This window comes from Triticum urartu, chromosome 3A, assembly GCF_056163025.1.
Source record: "Triticum urartu cultivar PI428250 chromosome 3A, HENAU_Tu73, whole genome shotgun sequence".
Classification (NCBI taxonomy): Eukaryota; Viridiplantae; Streptophyta; class Magnoliopsida; order Poales; family Poaceae; genus Triticum; species Triticum urartu.
The window spans coordinates 494,279,155-494,300,754 of NC_141875.1; the positions used below are offsets into that span (position 1 = coordinate 494,279,155).

The 21,600-nt window shown below is 48.5% G+C and overlaps 1 protein-coding gene across 1 annotated transcript; it reads left to right on the forward strand.

Annotated features, from left to right (window-relative positions):
* The first annotated feature begins 369 nt into the window (after positions 1–369).
* LOC147980245 (uncharacterized) lies at positions 370–1,263 on the forward strand. The gene has a single exon (XM_087515530.1). It carries the CDS (start codon positions 583–585, stop codon positions 1,261–1,263), a length of 681 nt encoding a protein of 226 aa, XP_087371656.1. The 5' UTR covers positions 370–582.
* The last annotated feature ends 20,337 nt before the right edge of the window (positions 1,264–21,600 follow it).

Genomic DNA, 21,600 nt, shown 5'->3' on the forward strand with positions numbered 1-21,600 from the left:
ATGGGTTTGTGTCAAACACTTAGACGCGGAGGAATGGTTGACTTGTTGTGGCTATCAAAACAGTTTTGGGCTACAAGGCATAGGAGTTGACGAGGCATGAGATGTCCCCAACAACAAGAGTCGTATGGAGATACGATTAGCAAGAGTTGCTTACCGAGTGATCTTGTCCTCTAGCGGTGATGCAAAAGCTCACTAGTTGACATGTTGATCTTCGATCTTGAATCACTAAGTATCAACCGAGGGATGTTGTTTTTAGTGGGAGTAATGATCTTATTAAAATGTTTAATATGAATTACTCTTCATGAATACATGTCTTAGTGTTTTGCACATTTCTGTTGTAGATCAATGGCACCACCTGCTCAAGTTACCCCTTTTGTGTTGAAATAAATCCTGGAAAAAGACAAATTGAATGGAACAAACTTTACCACCTGGTATAGAAACCTGAGAATTGTTCTTACGCATGAGAAAAAGGAACAAGTTCTAGAGAATCCGCTTCCAGAGGAACCTGCCGATAATGCCAAAGCCACAGCCAGAAATGCCTACCAGAAACTCGTTGATGAATCAAACGAGATCAGTTGTCTCATGCTGGCTTCTATGGAGCCCGATCTACAGCAGCAGTTCGAAAATATTGAGGCTTTCGATATGATCGAGAACCATAAGAGCATGTTTCAAATGCAGGCTAGGACCGAAAGGTTCAACGTCTGGCGATCCTTGATGGATTGTAAGCTGAAAGAGGGTGATCCACTGAGCCTCCATGTGATCAAGATGATCGGGTACATGCAAGCTCTAGATAGGCTGGGCTTCCCACTTGGGGATGAGTTGTCCACAGATATGATTCTGGGTTCTCTTCCGGGCAGCTATGGTCCGTTCATCTCGAACTACCATATGCATGGGATGGAAAAGAAGCTCACTGAATTGCATGGGATGCTCAAAGTGGCAGAGCAAGATATCAAGAAAGGTACACATCGTCAAGTGTTGATGGTGCAGAACTCGGCTAAGTTCAAGAAGAGCTGGTCCAAGAGAAAAGCTAAGGCAAAGGGCAAAGAGAAGGAGGCAACTCCAACTGCAGCCGCTGCGCCTAAGTCAGGGACGGCTTCGGGGAGTATTTGCTTCCATTGCAAGGAATCCGGACACTTGAAAAGGAACTGTAGCAAGTGGCTTGCCGAGAAGGGCAAGAAGACTGGAAGTATGAATTCTTCTTCAGATACACTTGTTGTATATGTTACAGACATTTATCTTGCTGATGTTTCTAGTAGCTCTTGAGTATATGATACCGGATCGGTTGTTCACATATGCAACTCGATGCAGGGGATAAGAAGAACTAGGAATGTCGCAAGAGGAGAAGTTGACATTCGCGTAGGGAATAAAGCAAGAGTTGCTGCATTGGCTGTTGGCACTATGCAACTTAATTTACCTTCAGGATTTGTAATGGAACTTGATAATTGTTATTATGTTCCTGCTTTGAGTCGAAACATTATTTCTACCTCATGTTTGATGAGACAAGGTTATGAATTCAGCAATAAGGACAATGGTTGTTCTATTTACTTGAATAATATGTTTCATGGCTTTGCACCCATTGTAAATGGGTTATTTATCCTAGATCTTGAAGGTGAATCAGTCTATAACATAAATGTCAAGAGGCATAAGCCTAATGAGATAAATTCGACTTACATCTGGCATTGTCGACTAGGACACATTAGTCAAAAGCGCATGAAGTAGCTACATGATGTTGGAATTCTAACTTCGTTTGAGTTTGAATCATTGGAGACATGCGAGTCTTGCCTACTCGGTAAGATGACTAAGAATCCTTTTGCAAAGAGTTGCGAGAGGGCGTCCGAGTTGTTGGAACTTATACATAGTGACGTATGTGGACCAATGAGCACAACAGCCAGAGGTGGTTTCCAATACTTCGTGACTTTCACCGACGACTTGAGTAGATATGGATATGTCTACTTGATGAGGCACAAGTCAGAAACTTTTGAAAAGTTCAAGGAGTTTCAGAACGAAGTGGAAAATCAACTCGACAAGAAAATCAAACTTCTACGATCTGATCATGGCGGTGAGTATATGAGCCAGGAGTTTGATGATCATCTGAAGAATCATGGAATAGTTCCACAACTGACTCCTCTGGGTATGCCACAAAGAAATGGTGTGTCGGAACGGAGGAATCGAACCCTGTTGGACATTGTCCGATCGATGATGAGTCAGTCGGATTTACCCTTGTCATTTTGGGGATACGCTCTAGAAACTACAGCTTTCACACTGAACAGGGTACCATCTAAGTCCGTAGATAAGACACCATATGAGATATGGACTACGAAGAGTCACAGTTTGTCTTTTCTGAAAATTTGGGGATGTGAAGCATATGTCAAGCGACTCCAGTCGGATAAGCTCACACCCAAATCGGACAAGTGCATATTCGTGGGATATCCAAGGGAAACCTTGGGATATTACTTCTACAACCATGAAGAGGGCAAAGTGTTTGTCGCTCGACATGGAGTTTTCCTTGAGAAAGAGTTTCTCAATCAGAAGGCTAGTGGGAGGACGGTCCGACTAGAAGAAATTCGAGAACCACACGGGGACATTTCGGTAGGTGATACTATCACACCGGAGTTAGTCAGGGAACCCATAGTGGAGTCGACACCGGTTCCACGGAGGTCGGAAAGGTTACGCAATTTGCATGACTACAATGTGTTGTTCTTGGAGAACAACGAGCCGACTACGTATGCAGAAGCGATGGAGAGCCCTGATTCCGAGTTATGGCTTGAGGCCAGATCCGAATTAAAGTCCATGGATGACAATCAAGTTTGGAACTTGGTTGATCTGCCAGATGGCGTTCGAGCCATTGAGTGCAAGTGGATCTTTAAGAAGAAAACCGATATGGATGGAAATGTCACAGTCCATAAGGCTCGACTTGTTGCTAAAGGTTATCGACAAGTTCAAGGAGTTGACTACGATGAGACTTACTCACCGGTAGCGATGCCTAAATCAATTCGGATCATTCTTGCTATAGCGGCATATTTCGACTATGAAATATGGCAGATGGATGTCAAAACGGCTTTCCTTAATGGAAATTGAACTGAGGATGTGTATATGACACAACCCGAGGGTTTTGTCGATCCAAAGAAGTCTAGGATGGTATGCAAGCTTTAGAGATCCATTTATGGATTAAGGCAAGCCTCTCGGAATTGGAACATTCGTTTTAATGAAGCTGTCAAAGAGTTTGGCTTCATCAAGAATGACTATGATCATTGTGTATTCAAAAAGGTCAGTGGGAGCTCAGTTGCATTTATGATCTTATATGTGGATGACATATTATTGATTGGAAATGATGTTCAAATGCTTTAATCTGTCAAGGACTCATTGAAAAATAGTTTTTCTATGAAGGACTTGGGAGAAGCAGCTTACATTTTGGGAATTAAGATCTATAGAGATAGATCAAGAAGGCTTATTGGATTAAGACAGAGTGCGTATATTGACAAGGTGTTGAAGCGGTTCAACATGCAAGATGCCAAGAAAGGTTTCTTGCCCATGTCACATGGCATTAGTCTTAGCAAGACTCAGAGTCCTAGGACTCCTGATGAGCGAAGACGCATGGATAGGATTCTGTATGCTTCGGTTGTTGGGTCCATCATGTATGCTATGGTATGTATTCGTCCCGATGTTAGTTTTGCTCTTAACATGGTGGGCAGATACCAGGCTGATCCAGGGGAGTGTCACTGGACAACGGTTAAGAATATCCTTAAGTACTTGAGAAGGACTAAGGATATGTTCCTGGTTTATGGAGGTGACGATGAGCTCGTTGTAAAGATCTACACCGATGCTAGTTTCCAAACAGATAGGGATGATAGTCGAACGCAATCTGGGTTTGTGTCCATTCTGAATGGAGGAGCAGTGAGCTGGAGGAGCTCCAAGCAAGATACGATAGCTGATTCTACAACAGAGGTCGAGTACATTGCGGCTTCTAAAGCTGCAAAAGAAGGTGTTTGGGTGAAGAATTTATTTCTGATCTTGGTGTGGTTGAGGGCGCGTCTAATCCATTGGACCTCTATTGTGATAATAGTGGTGCCATTGCGCAAGTCAAGGAACCACGGAACCATCATAAAACCCAACACATACTCAGGCGTTTTAACCTTATTCGCGACATTGTCGAAAGAGGTGATGTAAACATATGCAAGGTACACACGGATGCAAATGTTGCTGATCCATTGACGAAGTCTCTCCCTTGTCCGAAGCATGAGGCGCACATGAGCTCCATGGGCATACGATGCCTAAATGATTGACTCTAGTGCAAGTGGGAGACTGTTGGAGATATGCTCTAGAGGCAATCATGTGATAATGATATTTCCATATGTATTCATGAGTCCTTTGTATTGTCCTTGAACATCATCAATGATATGTATCAATAAGTATGTGACTTGTTTGTGGAACTATGTATTGTATGATGATTGTTTTAATGGTCCCTAGTTGATAAGGTTATGCGGACACATATCCTTGACTAGTATACAACTCGGTTGATGACTATGTTTCACAAGTCATGTGCATGGAGATGCTAAACCGATAGTATGGGTTCGAGGATGGAGATCACTGAGCCGGACAGACCCACTTTGAGACGCAGCGAGATATAGTCATCTGTTAGTCTCAAGTGCAATGTCCATGCCAAGTCCTAGACCTGAGGTCCTCGCATGTTCTCGGGATGAGGATCGACTCACTTAGGGTGTGTTGGTGTGAAAACCGGCGGATCTCGGGTAGGGGGTCCCGAACTGTGCGTCTAAGGCGGATGGTAATAGGAGGCACGGAACACGATGTCTTACACAGGTTCGGGCCCTCTTGATGGAGGTAAAACACTACGTCCTGCTTGATTTATTCTTGATGATATGGGTATTACAAGAGTTGATCTACCACGAGATCGGAGAGGCTAAACCCTAGAAGCTAGCCTATGGTATGATTGTTGTTGTCCTACGGACTAAAACCCTCCGGTTTATATAGAGACCGGAAAGGGCTAGGGTTACACAAGGTCGGTTACAAAGGAGGAGATATACATATCCGTATTGCCTAGCTTGCCTTCCATGCCAAGTAGAATCCCATCCAGACACGAGACGAAGTCTTCAATCTTGTATCTTCATAGTCTAATAGTCCGGCCAAAGGATATAGTCCGGCTGTCCGGAGACCCCCTAATCCGGGACTCCCTCAGTAGCCCCTGAACCAGGCTTCAATGATGATGATTCCGGCGTGCAGTATTGTCTTCGGCATTGCAAGGTGGGTTCCTCCTCCGAACACATCACAGAAGAGTTTGAATACCAGGATAGTGTCCGACCCTGCAAAATAAATTCCACATACCACCGTAGAGAGAATAATATTACCACAAATCTTAATCTGCTGACACGCTTTGGCAACATGACATCATGCCATGGCTCGGTGATTATTCGAACCGTTTTTCTTCAACCAGCTCAACACATAACGCGAGGCGGTTTCTTGACACGTCTTGTCAAAGCAGAGATCGTGTTCCCCTAATTACGGGATTCTCATCAATATGGTCATGGGTAACCCAACCATGCCTAGGACTCCTAGATTTTAGGCAAGTCCCAAACGGCCACTAGGAGGACGCTTGATATTCACTCTCTTTATAAAGGGACAAGGCTTTTACTTTTTTCCCTCCCGTGCTCAATCGAATCCTTCCCCCGCCTCGAGTTCTAACACCCAAAGCCCAGGTCAGGTGCCTCAGACCTTCAATCATGTCCGGATCTATCCTTCAAGGCCGGTGGATGCCCTCCTCCGTTACGGAAGAGGATATCAAGAAGTTGAGGGAGGCCAGATACCTGACCGCTGAGGTTTCGCATCGGCTGCCTGCCCGAGGGCAGGTTGTTCCTACTCTCGAACCCAACGAGAATGTTGTGTTCATCTCCCACTTCCTCCGAGGTCTAGGCCTCACTCTGGATCCCTTCATTAGGGGTTTGATGTTCTATGACGGGCTAGATTTCCACGATCTAGCCCCGGACTCCTTTCTCCACATCTCAGCATTAATTGTCGTATGTGAGGCCTTCCTCCTCATTACCCCTCACTTTGGCCTGTGGCTCAAGACCTTTGACGTGAAGCCGAAGATGGTCGAGGGGCAGCATGTAGCATGCGGAGGCGCATTAATAAGCAAGATTGCTGGAGCTCCATGGCCAAAGGGTTCCTTTCTAGAGGTGTTCGGATTATGGCAACGGGAGTGGTTTTACATCACAGCTCCCAGAAGTGCCAAGTGGGCGGCTGCCCCTGCTTTCCGATTGGGCCATCCACCACAACTGATGTCATGGATTAGTAGAGGGCTGAGCTGGGGTCCAGCCAAGGATGTGCCTATATAGCAGAGCCGCATTCAAGATCTCTTCGAAGGAGATTTCAGTCTGGTTATGGTGGTGCAAGTCATGCTGGTTCGTCGAGTCCAGCCTTGCAAACGCCGGCCCCTTCGCATGTGGGAGTTCAACCCAGAAGGACCGCGCACTATTCAGAATTTCCTTGGCCTGACGCACGAGGAGATGTATAAATCATTCTTCGGACCCCAAATAGAGTGTCTGGATACTACCGAGGACGTGGGCCTGAGCAGCAACCGCACCGCCGACCAAGTAAGTAATCCTCTAACCGAACACACCGTCTTTCATTTACCACGACGTCATTCTGAGAAATCGCTCTTTGACCAGGACTGGCTAACAAAGGCGAAGATGATTCGGTGTTCAGCCCCCCTTCCTGAGGGTTTGGACAATCCGGTACCGGAAAAGATGCTTGAGCTAGCACCTTGACCGGAGCCCTCAAAGGAAGATTAAGGGAGGAATAATGAGGGCGAAAGCGGGCCCCCATCGCTACCAATTCCAACTGAGGGAATGAGCGCCTCCGTGAAGGAGGATAACCAAGGGGAAGAATCTGACCTTCTCTCGCTTCGAGGAAGGAAGAGGACTGCCTCTGAAGATCCGGAAACCAAGGTTTCCAAACAGGAGAAGAAATCTCCACCAGAGGGTCCTGCCTTGGAGGGTGCTCTGCCGCACAAAGTCCACGCGGGGAACAACTTCCAACGAGCTATAAGTAATCAGAAAGTACTTTAATAGTGAAAATATACTACCTTACCTCTAAGGAAAATAACCGAAGCATTTATCTTGCAGTTCGGATCTTAGCCCTTCTCAGCAGAGCTCGTCTTCGGGGGATCTTCTTCCGGCCGCCCGAAGTCCCCAGTGTCCGGCTCTTGAAAAGAGCAACCAAAATAATCCGACAACGTCTGGTATGCGGTCGGACGCACTGAGGGATCTGCTAGAGCGAGCGACTATCTCAGAAGAACACCGTACGTTGGTGGGTACGGTGATGAAAAGGATTTTGTCCGCCGAAAGCGGGTTGCATGACGCCTTTACGAGTCTACTAACGGGCTTTGAGGTATGTAAAATGATGTACATTTGTGATAGTACCGCATATTTTTAGGTGTGCCCTGTGTAGATAGTAGCCCCTGAGACTCTGGTTGTCGCCGAGGACGGCGGCAAACAGAGGATCGTAGTCCCAGGTAATAACCAGACCGCCTTCATGTGCAGGTGGTTGAAGCTCTGGTGGCTAGCCGGACTTATGGGTTTGCCGAACTAAAGTGGCAACTGGATGCGGCAGATGCCGACATCGAGCTTGTTAACAAGCGGCTTGACGAGGCACAGGGTAAGTAATGTTTTCTGGTGCATGTCACATAGTAAGAGCAGCGTAATGCCAGTATCTTTAATATGTTGTGACTGCAGATGGAGCTGCCACCGTGGAGACCCTTCGGGCGGAGCTTGCTCGAGCCGAAGAACAAACAAGGATTAGTAATGCGGCCGCTTTAAAGGCGGCCGAATAGTTGAGGGCCGAAAAGGCTGCACATTGCGAGAGCAAAGATAAAATGGCCAAGATGGCTGTAAAGTTAAAAGACGCTGCCGACCGTTGCCAGTTCCATGAAGAAGAAAACCGGGCGAGGGCGACGGACCTCGAGAAGGCCACAATGGCAACCAAGGACACCCGCTCTGCCATGAGAGCGAAGAAGTAGGAACTGCGTAAATTCATACCCATAGCAAATTACCATGCTGTTCTAAAGGACTCTCAAAATAACATAAGTGAAGCATGAGAGATCAATTATTTCTATAAAATAGAACCACCACCATGCTCTAAAAAGGTATAAGTGAAGCACTAGAGCAAAAATTATATAGCTCAAAAGATATAAGTGAAGCACATAGAGTATTCTAACAAATTCCGAATCATGTGTGTCTCTCTCAAAAGGTGTGTACAGCAAGGATGATTGTGGTAAACTAAAAATAAAATACTCAAATCATACAAGATGCTCCAAGCAAAACACATATCATGTGCTGAATAAAAATATAGCTCCAAGTAAAGTTACCGATAGACGAAGACGAAAGAGGGGATGCCTTCCGGGGCATCCCCAAGCTTATGCTTTTGGTTGTCCTTGAGTTGTACCTTGGGGTGCCTTGGGCATCCCCAAGCTTAGGCTCTTGTCGATCCTTGTTCCATAATCCATCCAATCTTTACCCAAAACTTGAAAACTTCACAACACAAAACTTAAAAGAGAATCTTTGTGAGCTCCGTTAGTAAAAGAAAACAAACAACCACTTCAAGGTACTGTAATGAACTCATTCTTTATTTATATTGGTGTTAAACCTACTGTATTTCAGCTTCTCTATGGTTCATAAACTCTTTTACTAGCCATAGATTCATCAAAATAAGTAAACAACACACAAATAAATTTCTGTACGTGAGGAATTTATCTATTAATCATCTGCAAAAATAATTAACTAAATAGCACTCTTCAATAAAAAATGGCAGCAGTTCTCGTGAGCGCTAATGTTTTATTTTTTTTCCTCCTATGCGGCCGTGTTGTATGAAATCGGAGGGTTGGCCAGTCGTCGGCTTCTGCACCCATGTAGGTAGTACGGGGGTGTTCGAGATGGAATCTAAACAATCTTGATCCAATTATATGGTCCTTGAAGGAATTGTTTAGTGCAACGAACCAGGCAACCAGACTATGCGGCTTGAACGCTCTCACTTAGCCATACGAGTTTTACAATAAAAACATGGGCGTAGCCCCTAGTATCCGAACTAGAGTGCTATAAGTGTCTGATCAGGAAGTACCGATCCTTCGTGTAATGCGGAAGAAATCTCCAACGATTTGTAACCCCCGAACAACTGACCGGCTCTCTCCGCATCATGACAGCCAGTTTTCGGCTTTCTCTACTGAGGTGCTCCATTGGATAAACCAAGGCACAATCGCAGTTGTTCTCCCTTTACTACCTTAGCCGATATAGCGGAACGTAAGGTAGAAAGCACAGGAGCCGGGCAACCCAACTATTGACCAAAGACATGATTCGTAGCCAATTCATATAATGCTAAATTTGGGGTGCCGAACCATACTTATAAAAAGTGTTCGGACTTTTGTTGCCGTAATGCGGGGTGCTATGAAGCCCCTGGCAAACATCAAACGTACCAAAGTGTACGGGTGCTACCTGATAGGGTTATCCACATGGGAGCTAAGAGAAAAAAAGAGAAAGAAAACAGAAAAGGTGCAAAGGTAAAAAGCTGGGGTCCTAAAGCTCCAGCCGCAAACTGTTCTCATTGTAATTTAATTAGTACATCAAGGCGCATTGATACGGGTAGTGCGATAAGCAACATGCTATTTGACATGCCAAAACCAAGGGAGAGCTGCATGTGGGTCCTAAAAATAGGTAGAGTTATCGTTATAGGAATCACCTAAAAATTCCCCCATATGTCTGCGTTTCTCGCTGTCTTGATGTGTTTATCCTTCAAGGGGACCGATGACCAGACCACCAGATTGGGCCTGTGGGATTGAGACCTGAAAAGGAAACAAGTAGAAGTGAAAGTATGTGTGTATCCGATGTCGGTTGAGCCGTACTATGGACCACAAGCTAGCTATGCCTCCGTCGATGCCCATGGGATTTTGAGTGTGTAGTTATGTATGCGTGGCACGAATGCCACCACTTGATCGGGACTAAGACAGAGGCCGGATTGCTAGTCGATCTCCTGACAAGCCGAGCTCTCCTGCTGCAGAGTAGTTTGGACCCTCTTAATGGTGTCTGTGGGCTCGATAGCCGAATTAAGGATCTGCTTGAGAAGGCCGCTCTATACTTCTGCTGCTAAGGCAGCTGTGTGCTCTTCTTTACGGAGGGAGTGTTCCTTATTTCCATTGACCGTTATGACGCCGCGTGGATCGGGCATCTTGAGCTTGAGATAAGAAAAGTGTGGTACTGCGTTGAATCAAGCAAAGGCAGTTCGTTCGAGCAGTGCGTGATAGCCGCTGTGGAAGGGGACGATATCGAAGATTAACTCCTCGCTTCGGAAGTTGTCCGGAGATCTGAAGATAACCTCTAGTGTGATTGAGCCCGTACAACGGGCCTCTACACCTGGTATGACTCCTTTGAAGGTGGTTTTGGTGGGCTTGATCCGTGATGGGTTAATGCCCATTTTTCGCGCTGTATCCTGATAGAGCAGATTGAGGCTGCAACATCCGTCCATAAGGATGCGAGTCAGGTGGAACCCATCAATTATTGGGTCTAGGACCAGTGCAGCTGAACCACCGTGACAGATACTGGTCGGATGATCCCCGTGATCAAAGGTGATCAGGCATGACGACCATGGATTAAATTTTGGGGCGACTGGCTCTATCGCGTAGACGTCCCTGAGTGCACGCTTGCGCTCCCTGTTGGGGATGTGGGTAGCGTATATCATGTTCACCGTTTTGACCTGAGGGGGAAACTTCTTCTGTCCCCCTGTGTTTTGTTGCCGTGGCTCTTCGTCATCGTCTTCGCTTTGCGATCCCTTTTCCTTGTTCTCGATGTTTAATTTGCCGGCCTATTTAAAAAACCAGCAATCTCTATTTGTTTGATTGGGTGGTTTGCCCGAGGTGCCATGAATCTAGCACGGACGATCAAGTATGCAGTCCAAGCTGGATGGGCCTGAATTGTTCTTCTGGAACGGCTTCTTCTGCTGACCGGACGTAGAGCCACTGAATCCTGCATTAACCACCGTATCCTCGGTGTTGTCACTGTTGCTTCGACGCTTGTATCTGTTGCGTCGATACTTGTCTTTGTTATTTTTAACTTCAGGGGTGCCGGCGTCGCATGCATTGTTTTTGCTACGGGCGAACCAACTTTCCTCGCCCGCACAAAAGCGGGTCATGAGTGCCGTGACGGCCGCCATGGATTTTGGCTTTTCTTGGCCGAGGTGGCGAGCGAGCCATTCGTCACGGATGCTTCGGCATCTGGACAATCGACGATTTGGTTCTTTTTAGTTAAGAACCTAGTCCAGAAATTCCTGGCCGACTCTCCGGGCTGTTGAACTATATGGCTTAAGTCATCAATGTCCCAAGGTCGAACATATTGTCGGTGTACTGGGAACGTGCGTCCCCAGACTTTCTTGCCTGCGGCCCACGGAGTGGCTCTGCGAGCGGGCCCATACGGCCCATCTTCACCAACAAGCATCCAAGACCCTCACGAGGGTTCAAGCCTCGCGAGGCGGACGACACAAGACCTCCTCGGGAGCCCCCTCATTAGGCTGGCTCGCGAGGGGCGGATATTTCAAGGCAAGGCAAACCTCGCGAGGTTCTCATGACGTGAGCCATGACAATTGAGATCAGGCGGGTGCCAGGCGGGCGCCAGCGCGCACAGTGTCCTTGTTTCCTCTTGGGTGCTAAGGGAGCAAGCGCAGGCATGGAGTACCGAGGCGTCAAGCAAAGGCTTCCATATTGGTGCAACAAGACCAAGACCAGCAGGACGACAGGACGGAGGTCACCGTGGAGCCCAAGACGACATCACTAGGGGAGTCCTGGACTAAGGGTTCCTCGGGCGTCCGGCCTGTTATCTATTGGGCCAGACTGATGGGCTCTGAAGACATGAAGGCCGAAGACTACACCTGAGTTCGGATTGGACTCTCCTTGACGTGGAAGGCAAGCTTGGCAACCGACTATGAAGATTCCATCTTATCTAACCGACTCAATGTAAACCCTAGATCCCCTCGGTGTCTATATAAACTGGAGGGGATAGTCCGGAAAGGACACATTCATTACCATAGTCATATAGGCTAGGCTTCTAGGGTTTAGCTATCACGATCTCGCGGTAGATCAACTCTTGTAACACCCATATTCATCAATATCAATCAAGCAGGATGTAGGGTATTACCTCCATAAAGAGGGCCCGAACCTGGGTAAACATTGTGTCCCCTGCCTCCTGTTACCATCGATCCTAGACGCATAGTTCGGGACCCCCTACGCGAGATCCGCCGGTTTTGACACCAACATTGGTTCTGTCATTGAGAGTTCCACTGTGCTGTCAACGAAGGGTTCGATGGCCCCTTCAATCGTCTATAGCGACGCTGTCCAAGGTGAAACCTTCCTCCCCAGACAGATTTTCGTGTTCGACGGCTTCGTAGTGCGGGCCAACTCGCTTGGCCATCTGGAGTAGATCGATAGCTACGCCCCTGGCCACCAAGTCAGATTCAGGAGCTTGAACTATGTTGCGGATATCCGTGGAGCTTGATCTTCAATAGATTCGAGACCGCAGCGATCGTTCCCCTTCGTTCCGAGGAACATGACTTAAATCTGTTATCGGATCACGTCTAGGAGATGGTCCCTGTTGCTGTAATGGCCTTAGAACCAGAGCAGTTCGGGCCATCAAAATCCACAGAGTCCACGACGTTGGAGCCGCACACGGACTCGACACTCCATGATATCTGCGTTAGTGGAACTCTGGATTCGTCTCCGTCTATAAATCCCGGGCCATATATGCTCGCGGACACTGAGCTAGATCGGTTACTGATCTTTGAATTCAGTGCTGCAGACGTCTTTCAGCACTCACCTTCGGGTGATGTGCTAAACTCTTTATGGAACCTATCATTCACGGGAGGCTCCTAGCCGAACAATGTCCGGTTCGAACTAGGGGCTGACGACGGAGAATTTTGCTTCCCGCCCGCCACCCACTTCATAGCCACTATCGAGGACTTAACTGACATGCCCACTCCTGGCTCCGCAGACATTGACGGTCCAGACGATGGTGTAGATAAGGAGCAAGGCCAAGATTCGCCAGTCATCAGGCGCAAGACGACCACCCCTTCACATGACGTATACATAATCGATACGCTCAAAAAACCTCGCGGAAGAGACAAGGGAGACCCAGTTAAAGCTCATGAGTCACAGTCTAAGTCCCAGCGCCCCAAGTCATACCGCATCAATAATGGCACTGGAGAAAATAGTACTCCGGACAGCGCCGGAAGCAATGAAGACCCTATGGGAGTAATATTCGAGCAGGAAGAACAGAAAAACGGGCAAGCCAGCCCCGACAAACAGGCCCTGCACAGCGACGGGTCGGAAGACGACAACTACCTTCCGCTCTCCGAAGATGAGGAAAGCCTCGGCGATGAAGACTTCATCGTACCCGAAGAGCCCCTCGAACAAGAGCGCTTTAAGTGAAGGCTGGTAGCTATAGCAAGGAGCCTGAAGAAGAAGCAGCAGCAGCTTCAAGCTGACCAAGACCTACTCAATGACAGATGGACCGAAGTCCTGGTCGCCGAAGAATACGGCCACAGTGGCCCAGCCCAAAGCTACCCAAAGCACAGATCGCTCTACCAGTCCGATGACGGGGCGTTGGGGCCCGTACCATCATCACATAACACGGCAGGTCACCGGCAACTCTGTCCGGATAAAAAGGCAACTCAAGCCGAACACAAGACGGCCCCGCCTCACCATAAAGGCAAGCACAACGCAGGCCACGATTACCCAGACAACCTGCAGAGGGACTGGGACAATGGAGCAGGAAGCGCAAGACTGATCTACGGATCACAAAAACACGCTTCGACACACGACTACCTATTCGGACGTGTCACACCTCGCCGCGACCAGGCTGAAAACCGCAAAGGGACTCCGTCGGAGTTCCACCGCAGTGTGGCCCAACGTAGAGGCGCCGCACACCCACTTTGCTTCACCGATGAGGTAATGGATCATGAATTCCCCAAAGGATTCAAACCCGTCAATATCGAATCATACGATGGAACGACCGATCTGGCAGTATGGATAGAAGATTTCATCCTCCACATCCATATGGCCCATGGAGACGACCTCCACGCCATTAAATACCTCCCACTAAAACTAAAAGGACCAGCTCAGTACTGGTTAAAAAACTTGCCTGGAAATTCCATAGGCAGCTGGAAGGACTTGGAAGAGGCCTTCCTCGACAACTTCCAAGGAACACATGTCCAGCCACCGGATGCCGATGACCTATGTCACATCGTCCAACAGCCCGATGAATCAGCCAGGGAGTTCTAGACCCGGTTCTTAGTTAAAAAGAACCAAATCGTTGATTGTCCGGACGCGGAAGCCCTCGCGGCTTTCAGACACAGCGTCCGGGATGAATGGCTTGCATGCTACCTCGGCCAAGAAGGACCTAAATCCATGGCAGCTCTCACTGCTCTGATGACTCGCTTTTTCGCGGGAGAAGATAGCTGGCTCGCTCGTAGAAGCAATAGCGCCAGCAACCAGGGCACCTCCGAAATTTGAGACGCCAATGGCAAGCCACAAACAACAGTCACACCGACAATGAAAGATCAGGCAACACAGCGGTCAATGCCGGATTCCGCAATCCCAAGCCCGATCAGCGGAAGAAGCCATCCAGGGCAAACCGAGATGAACCATCCAACCTGGACAGGATTTTGGACCGACCCTGCCAGATTCATGGCCACCCTAATAAACCAGCCAATCACACCAACAGAAACTGTTGGGTCTTTAAACAGGCCGGCAAGCTCAACGCTGAACCTAGGGGAAGGAAGCCACCAAGCGACAGTGATGACGGAAAGGTTCACCAAAGAAGCACCGGGGGTCTGAAGTAGTCTCCACCCGAGGATCGACTACACCTAGAACAGCGATAGCAACCCGGCTTCCGCCGCCCACTCCGTACACTTACAAAGTTTGTACCACATGCACATCACTACACACTCAAAATACCATGGGCATCGACATAAGCACTCCAGTAACCTTTTTCTATGTATAACTATTTACTTTCTTTTTTTATTTTCTCTTTCGATATCCTTAAAAGAATAGGTGACGAACAGGATAAAAATCAGAAACCGGCTCTATCGGAGTCCAGATTCGCATACTCACCTAAGGGGCTATGTCCATCAAGGACTCCCCCAACCTAGGACGGGCGACACAGACGTGCGACAGGAGGTCCAAAATAACTTTTTGTAGACCGCACTCTCTATTTTTCGAGCCTGTACTATGCCTGTTCCTCCGCCTCCAACCCCGAGCATGTCAAATAGCCGGGGGGATGGCTTTTATATACATATATCATAAGTAATTATTGGCATATCGCTCATTTACCAGTAAACAATACCCGAGTTTGTCATCCATATGGTCTTCCCGACAAATATGGCTCCTACGGTTATTTTACAAAAATACCTTGGCCTAACTTGCCAGGGGTCGGTGTGGGAACAAATGAGTGGCCAGTAAAAGTCCAAACAACTCTATAGCACACTTCGGCGTCACAAGTTTGGCCTTATATGCATCAGCTCCGAATCATTGTCTTGCGTCAATAGTTGGGTTGAATGGCTCCTGTGCTTGCTACCCTACATTCCGCTCTATCAGCTAGGGTAGTAAAGGGAGAACTACTTTGATTGTGCCCTGGTCTAAACCGGATGAGCACCTCAGTAGAGAAATAAAAAAATTGACTGTCATGATGCGGCGTGAGCTGGTCAACCACTTGACGACTTATTAGAATCTTTAGCGATTCTCCGTGTCACACGAGGGATCTTTTTCAGGTCAAATATGTAAGGTATCATACGCCGCATACATACAAGGGGCTATGTCGTAGCTCCGCCATAAAACTCCTATGGCTAAGTGAAAGTGTTAACGCCTTATGGTCCAATTGCCTGGTTTGCCACATTATCACCTCCTTCATGGACCAAGATGTTGGATAAAGAGTGATTAAATGCTTTTCCGAACACCCCCGTACTTCCTACGAGGGGGCTGAAGCCGACGACTGGAAAACTTTTAGATTATATCAAAACGGCCGCACGGAAGGAATTCAAGCTTTCAAGCAAAACATAAGTAGATTAACTATAAAATTGTTTTTACAATTTTCATACAACTCACTCGAACATTTTGTCTTTTGAGCACTGACCCTCTACAAAGCGGGCGGCCTCTAGGACGTGTTCAAAATAATGCTCCGGTTCCGGAAGGGTCCTTGACTTGGGGTGGACCCTTCGTCGCAACATCGATGGCCTTCATATTCCCCCAGAACGTCTTGACTCGGGAAAAAGCCATCCGTGCACCCTCAATGCACGCAGACCGGTTTACAACATCGATACGCGGCACCGCGTCAACAAGCTTTTGCACTAAACCGAAATAACTATTCGGAACAGGCTCGGTTGGCCACAACCGGACTACGACGCCCTTCATAGCTGCGCCGGACATCCTATGAAGTTCAGCCCACTGGGACATCTGTTCGTTAAGCAACAAAGGGCGCTTTGATGTGCCAAACTGTGACCAAAAAAGCTTCTCGGTTGCATATCCATCCCGCACTTGGTAATATTGCGCCGCATCGGCAGAACTCCTTGGCAAATCCAAGAACTCCTCCGAAGAACTCCATACTTGGTTGAGCTGGGCATAGTTTGGGTCGACAAACTTGGTTTGTAGCAGAAAGGGCTTTCCAGCCACAATCTCCCTCGCCTGTCGAACCTCCTCACGGGCCGCTTTGCAATTCGACCACGCCCCTCTTGCCACTTGTAAGGCCTTCTCTAAATCAGCCATTAAGGCTTCATTCTTCTTCTCCAGAAATTCACAGCAGCCGGTAGCATTCTCCAGCTCGAGCGTCACCTTGGATATCTTTTTGTCATCTTGGTGTCGTGCTGCTCATTTGGCTTCTAATTCAGCCGATGCCTTTTCGGTAGCAGCATCGCTACGCCGGGCCTGCTCCTTGGCCCGGGCCAGCTCCGCTCGAATTACTTCAACGGCGGCAGCACTATCTGCAGCCAAATTTCAGCGTTATGCTTACACTACAAAAATGTATGAGGATCGCACCGAATACATACCTTGCGACTCGTCAAGACGCATATTCATTAAAGCAAGATCATCCCCTGCCACATCAAGCTTCCACTGCAAATCGACAATCTCCATAGTCCGGGAGGTGGCCAGAGGGGAAGCATCCTATTTTCAAGGTTTATCAGGTTAGTCCTCAAACGATCCTTTTTCGATCCTCCGTTTTGCTTCCCAATGGAAGCCAACCCAAGTATCAGGGGCTACTACCTATACACACGTATATTTTCATAAATAACACATAGCTGAAAACGTTATGTTACAAACCTCGAAGCCCTTCAGAAGGCTCATGAAGGCTTCATTTAATCCGCTCTTCACGGAAGAAATCTTCTCAATCACAGTACCCATCAAGGTATGTTGTTCCCCCAAGACGGATGCTTTCTGCAACATGTCTCGCAACATATCCGGAGTCTTTGGGTTTCTGGAAACTGCTCCAACAGCACAATCATCCTTTGAAGGAATCTGCTCGCCTGCCTCCAAAATCGATGTCGGCTGTGAACTGGACAGTCCAGGGCTCTCATTACCACCAGCTCCAGAACCCCGGATGGTCGGAGGTCCACCTTGGGGCACTGCCTCTTCTATCCCCTGGTCTACAGGGACCCTCTGCGATGACACTTCAGAGTCATCTGCCTTGATGGGCAAGGAGGTTGGAGGAGGCATCTCGCTCTCAATCATCTCTGGAAGAAGACTCCCCGAAGAGGAGGATTGCCTATAAAAACTCAGTGTCGACCTGTAAAAATGCATGAATATGTTACGGTGATATCAACGGAGCAGGACGCTATCAAGGCACTCCGGACTCTCTTACGGTTCGGCCAAGGGTTTTTCCCCTTTTTGGAGCCACTCAACGTCATCGTCTTCCAAGCCCAAGCTGGTCGACGGTGGCATCTTGCCTTTCTTGAAAGATCGCCCTCCTCATCTTCGGAGGCAGCCCTTTTCCTCTTGTTTGGAGAAGGAATAATGGGTCCTTTCCTGCCTCCATCTTCGGACGAGGAAAGGTCGATTTCTCCGGACTCAGTGTCTGACTTGCCTCCAGAACCAAGGTCATCTTGGGTCTTCTCGCCCTCCCCTGCTGATGCCTGGTATGGCGCCGAGGCCAGCATCCTTGTCAACATAGGAGTAGCTGGGTCTTCGGGAAGGGGAGTCGGACACCTAATCAATTACACCTTCTTTATCCAGCCCTGAAAAAGGATGATACCGTTGGTTTCTTGCTACTGGATATCTGACAGTAAGGAATTCGGCAAACATGTACTTACCGGGGTGTCCGTATGGTTGCAGTCTAGGCCGACATCTCTGGCGGTGTCCGGCCATTGCCTTCGTTTTCCGAAAACTAATCTCCACATTCCTTCGTGCATTGTGCCGAAGAAGTTCTGAAGAGTCTGCGGCCCTTCTGGATTGAACTCCCATAGGCGGAGAGGCCGTCGCTGGCACGGCAGGGTCCGACGAACTAGCATTATATCAACGACTGTAGGTGTCAAATCGGCGGATCTCGGGTAGGGGGTCCTGAACTGTGCGTCTAAGGTGGATGGTAACATGAGGTAGGGGACATGATGTTTACCCAGGTTCGGGCCCTCTTAAAGGAGGTAATACCCTACATCCTGCTTGTTTGTTCTTGATGATATGAGTATTACAAGAGTTGATCTAGCACGAGATCGTAGAGGCTAAACCCTAGAAGCTAGCCTATGGTATGATTGTATGTTGTCCTACAGACTAAACCCTCCGGCTTATATAGACACCGGAGGGGGCTAGGGTTACACAGAGTCAGTTACAAGGGAGGAGATCTACACATCTGTATTGCCTAGCTTGCCTTCCACGCCAAGGACAGTCCCATCCGGACACGGTACGAAGTCTTCAATCTTGTATCTTCATAGTCCAACAGTCCGGCCAAAGGATATAGTCCGGCTGTCTGGAGACCCCCTAATCCAGGACTCCCTCAGTAGCCCCTGAACCAGGCTTCAATGATGATGAGTCCGACACGTAGTTTTGTCTTCAGCATTGCAAGGCGGGTTCCTCCTCCGAATACTCCATAGAAGATTCTGAACACAAGGATAGTGTCCGGCTCTGCAAAATAATTTCCACATACCACCATAGAGAGAATAATATTTCCACAAATCTAATCTGCTCATGTGTTCTGACAGCACGACGTCACGTCATGGCCCGGTCATTATCCGAGCCGTTTTTCCCAACCAGCACTACACATATTGCGAGGCGGTTTTCTCGACATGTCTTGCCGAGGTAGAGATCGTGTCCCCCTTATTACGGGATTCTCATCAATACGGATGTGGGTAACCCACTTGTACCCGTTGGTATGACTCCTCGATTTTAGGCAAGTCTAAAATGGCCGCGAGGAGGATGCTTGATATTCACCCTCTTTATAAAGAGGCCAAGGCCTGTCCTTTCTTCCTCTCGTGCTTAATCGAATCCTTCCCCCGCCTCGAGTTCCAACACCCAAGGCTTAGGTCAGGCGCTTCGGACCTTCAACCATGTCCAGATCCAACCTCCAGGGTCGGTGGATGCATTCCTCTGTCACAGAGGAGGGCATCAAGAAGCTGAGAGAGGCCAGGTATCTGACCGCCAAAATCTCGCACAGGCTGCCCGCCCGAGGGCAGGTCATCCCCACTCCTGAATCCAACGAGAGTGTTGTGTTCGTCTCTCACTTCCTCCGAGGGCTAGGCCTCGCTCTGGACCCCTTTGTTAGGGGGCTCATGTTCTATTATGGGCTGGATTTCCATAATCTGGCCCCGGATTCCCTCCTTCACATCTCGTCGTTCATCGTCGTATGTGAGGCCTTCCTCCGCATTACCCCTCACTTCGGCCTGTGGCTCAAGACCTTCACTGTGAAGCCGAAGATGATCGAAGGGCGGCATGCAGAGTGCAGAGGTGTCGTAATAAGCAAAAACGCTGATGCTCCATGGCCAGAGGGTTCCTTCCCAGAGGTGTCTAGTTTGTGGCAGCGGGAGTGGTTTTATATCACAGCCCCCCAGAGTTCCAAGTGGGTAGCCGCCCCTGCCTTTCACTCAGGCCCCCCACCACAACTGATGACATGGATCAGCGAGGGGCTAAACAGGGGTCCAGTAAAGGATGTTACGATATTGCATTGCAGAGTCCCATCCGAGATCTCATTGAGAGAGACGTCAACCTGGCCATGGTGATGCAGGCCATGCTAGTTCGCCAGGTCCCGCCTTGCAAATGTAGACCTCTCTGTTTGTGCGAGTTCAACCCGGAGGGACCGCGAATCATTCATCACTTCTTCGACATGGCACTCGAGGAGATGTACAAGTTGTTCTTCGGACCACAAATAAAGTGACCGGACACCACCGAGGATGCGGGTCTGAGCTGTAATCGCCCGGATACCCAAGTAAGTAATCCCATGGACGAACACACTATTTCTATTATTTATCATAACATCATTCTGAAAAGTCGCTCTTTGACCAGGACTGGATAACAAAGGCGAAGATGATCAGGTGTTTGGCCCCCCTTCTCGAGGGCTTGGCCAATCCAGTACTAGACAGAATGCTGGAGCCGACATCTTATCAGGTGCCCTTGAAGGAAGATAAAGGGGGAATAGAGAGGCCGATAGCGAGTCTCACTCGCTACTTGCCCCAACCGGGGGAATGGGCGCCTCCGTGAAGGAGGATAACCAGGGAGAAGAATCTGACATTCCCTCTCCCGAGGAAGGAAGAGGACCACCTCTGAAGATCCGGAAACAAAGGTTTCCAAACGGGGGAAGAAATCTTCGCCAAAGGGTCCTGCCTTGGGAGGTACTCTTGACGCACAGTGTCCGCAAGGGAATCAGCCCTCTACCGAGCTGTAAGTAATCAAAAAGTAATTAGTAGTGAAAATATCCTACCTTACTTCTGAAGACAATAACCGAAGCGTATATCTTGTAGTTCGGATCGTAGCCCTTCTCGACAGAGTTCGTCTTCGGGGGATCTTCTTTCGGAGATGATGGAGAGCGAAACACCTCCCCCTGCCACCCCACCTCATGAGGCGGGCAACCCTGAAGTGTCGTCGTAGAGGGTTTCTCCTGATCCTTCAAGGCCAGAGGGTAATCCCTTGGCCACCCGGAGTCCTCAGTATTCGGCTCCTAAAGAGAGCAACAGAAAGAGTCCGGAACCGTACAGTATGCGGTCGGACGCACTGAAGGATCTTCTGGAGCAAGCGGCCATCTCAGAAGCACATCGTACGCTAATGGGTATGGTAGTTGAAAGGATTTCATCCGCTGAAAGCCGATTGCATGAAGCTTTTATGAGTCTGCTGCGAGGCTTTGAGGTACGTGAAATAGTGTGTGTTTTTGATAGTACCACACACGTTAGGTGTGCCCTATGCAGATAGTAGCCCCTGAGACTCTGATTTCCGTTGAAAAAGGCGGCAAACAAAGGATCATAGTCCCAGGTAATAACCGGACCGCCTTTATGTGCAGGTGGCTGAAGCTCCGGTGGCCAGCCGGACTGATGGGTTTGCCGACCTAAAGCGGCAACTTGATGCGGCAGATGCCGACATCGTGCTTGTCAAAA

Coding starts and splice junctions, on each gene's coding strand:
- LOC147980245 (XM_087515530.1), top strand. CDS start 583: ATGCTGGCTTCTATGGAGCCCGATCTACAGCAGCAGTTCGAAAATATT.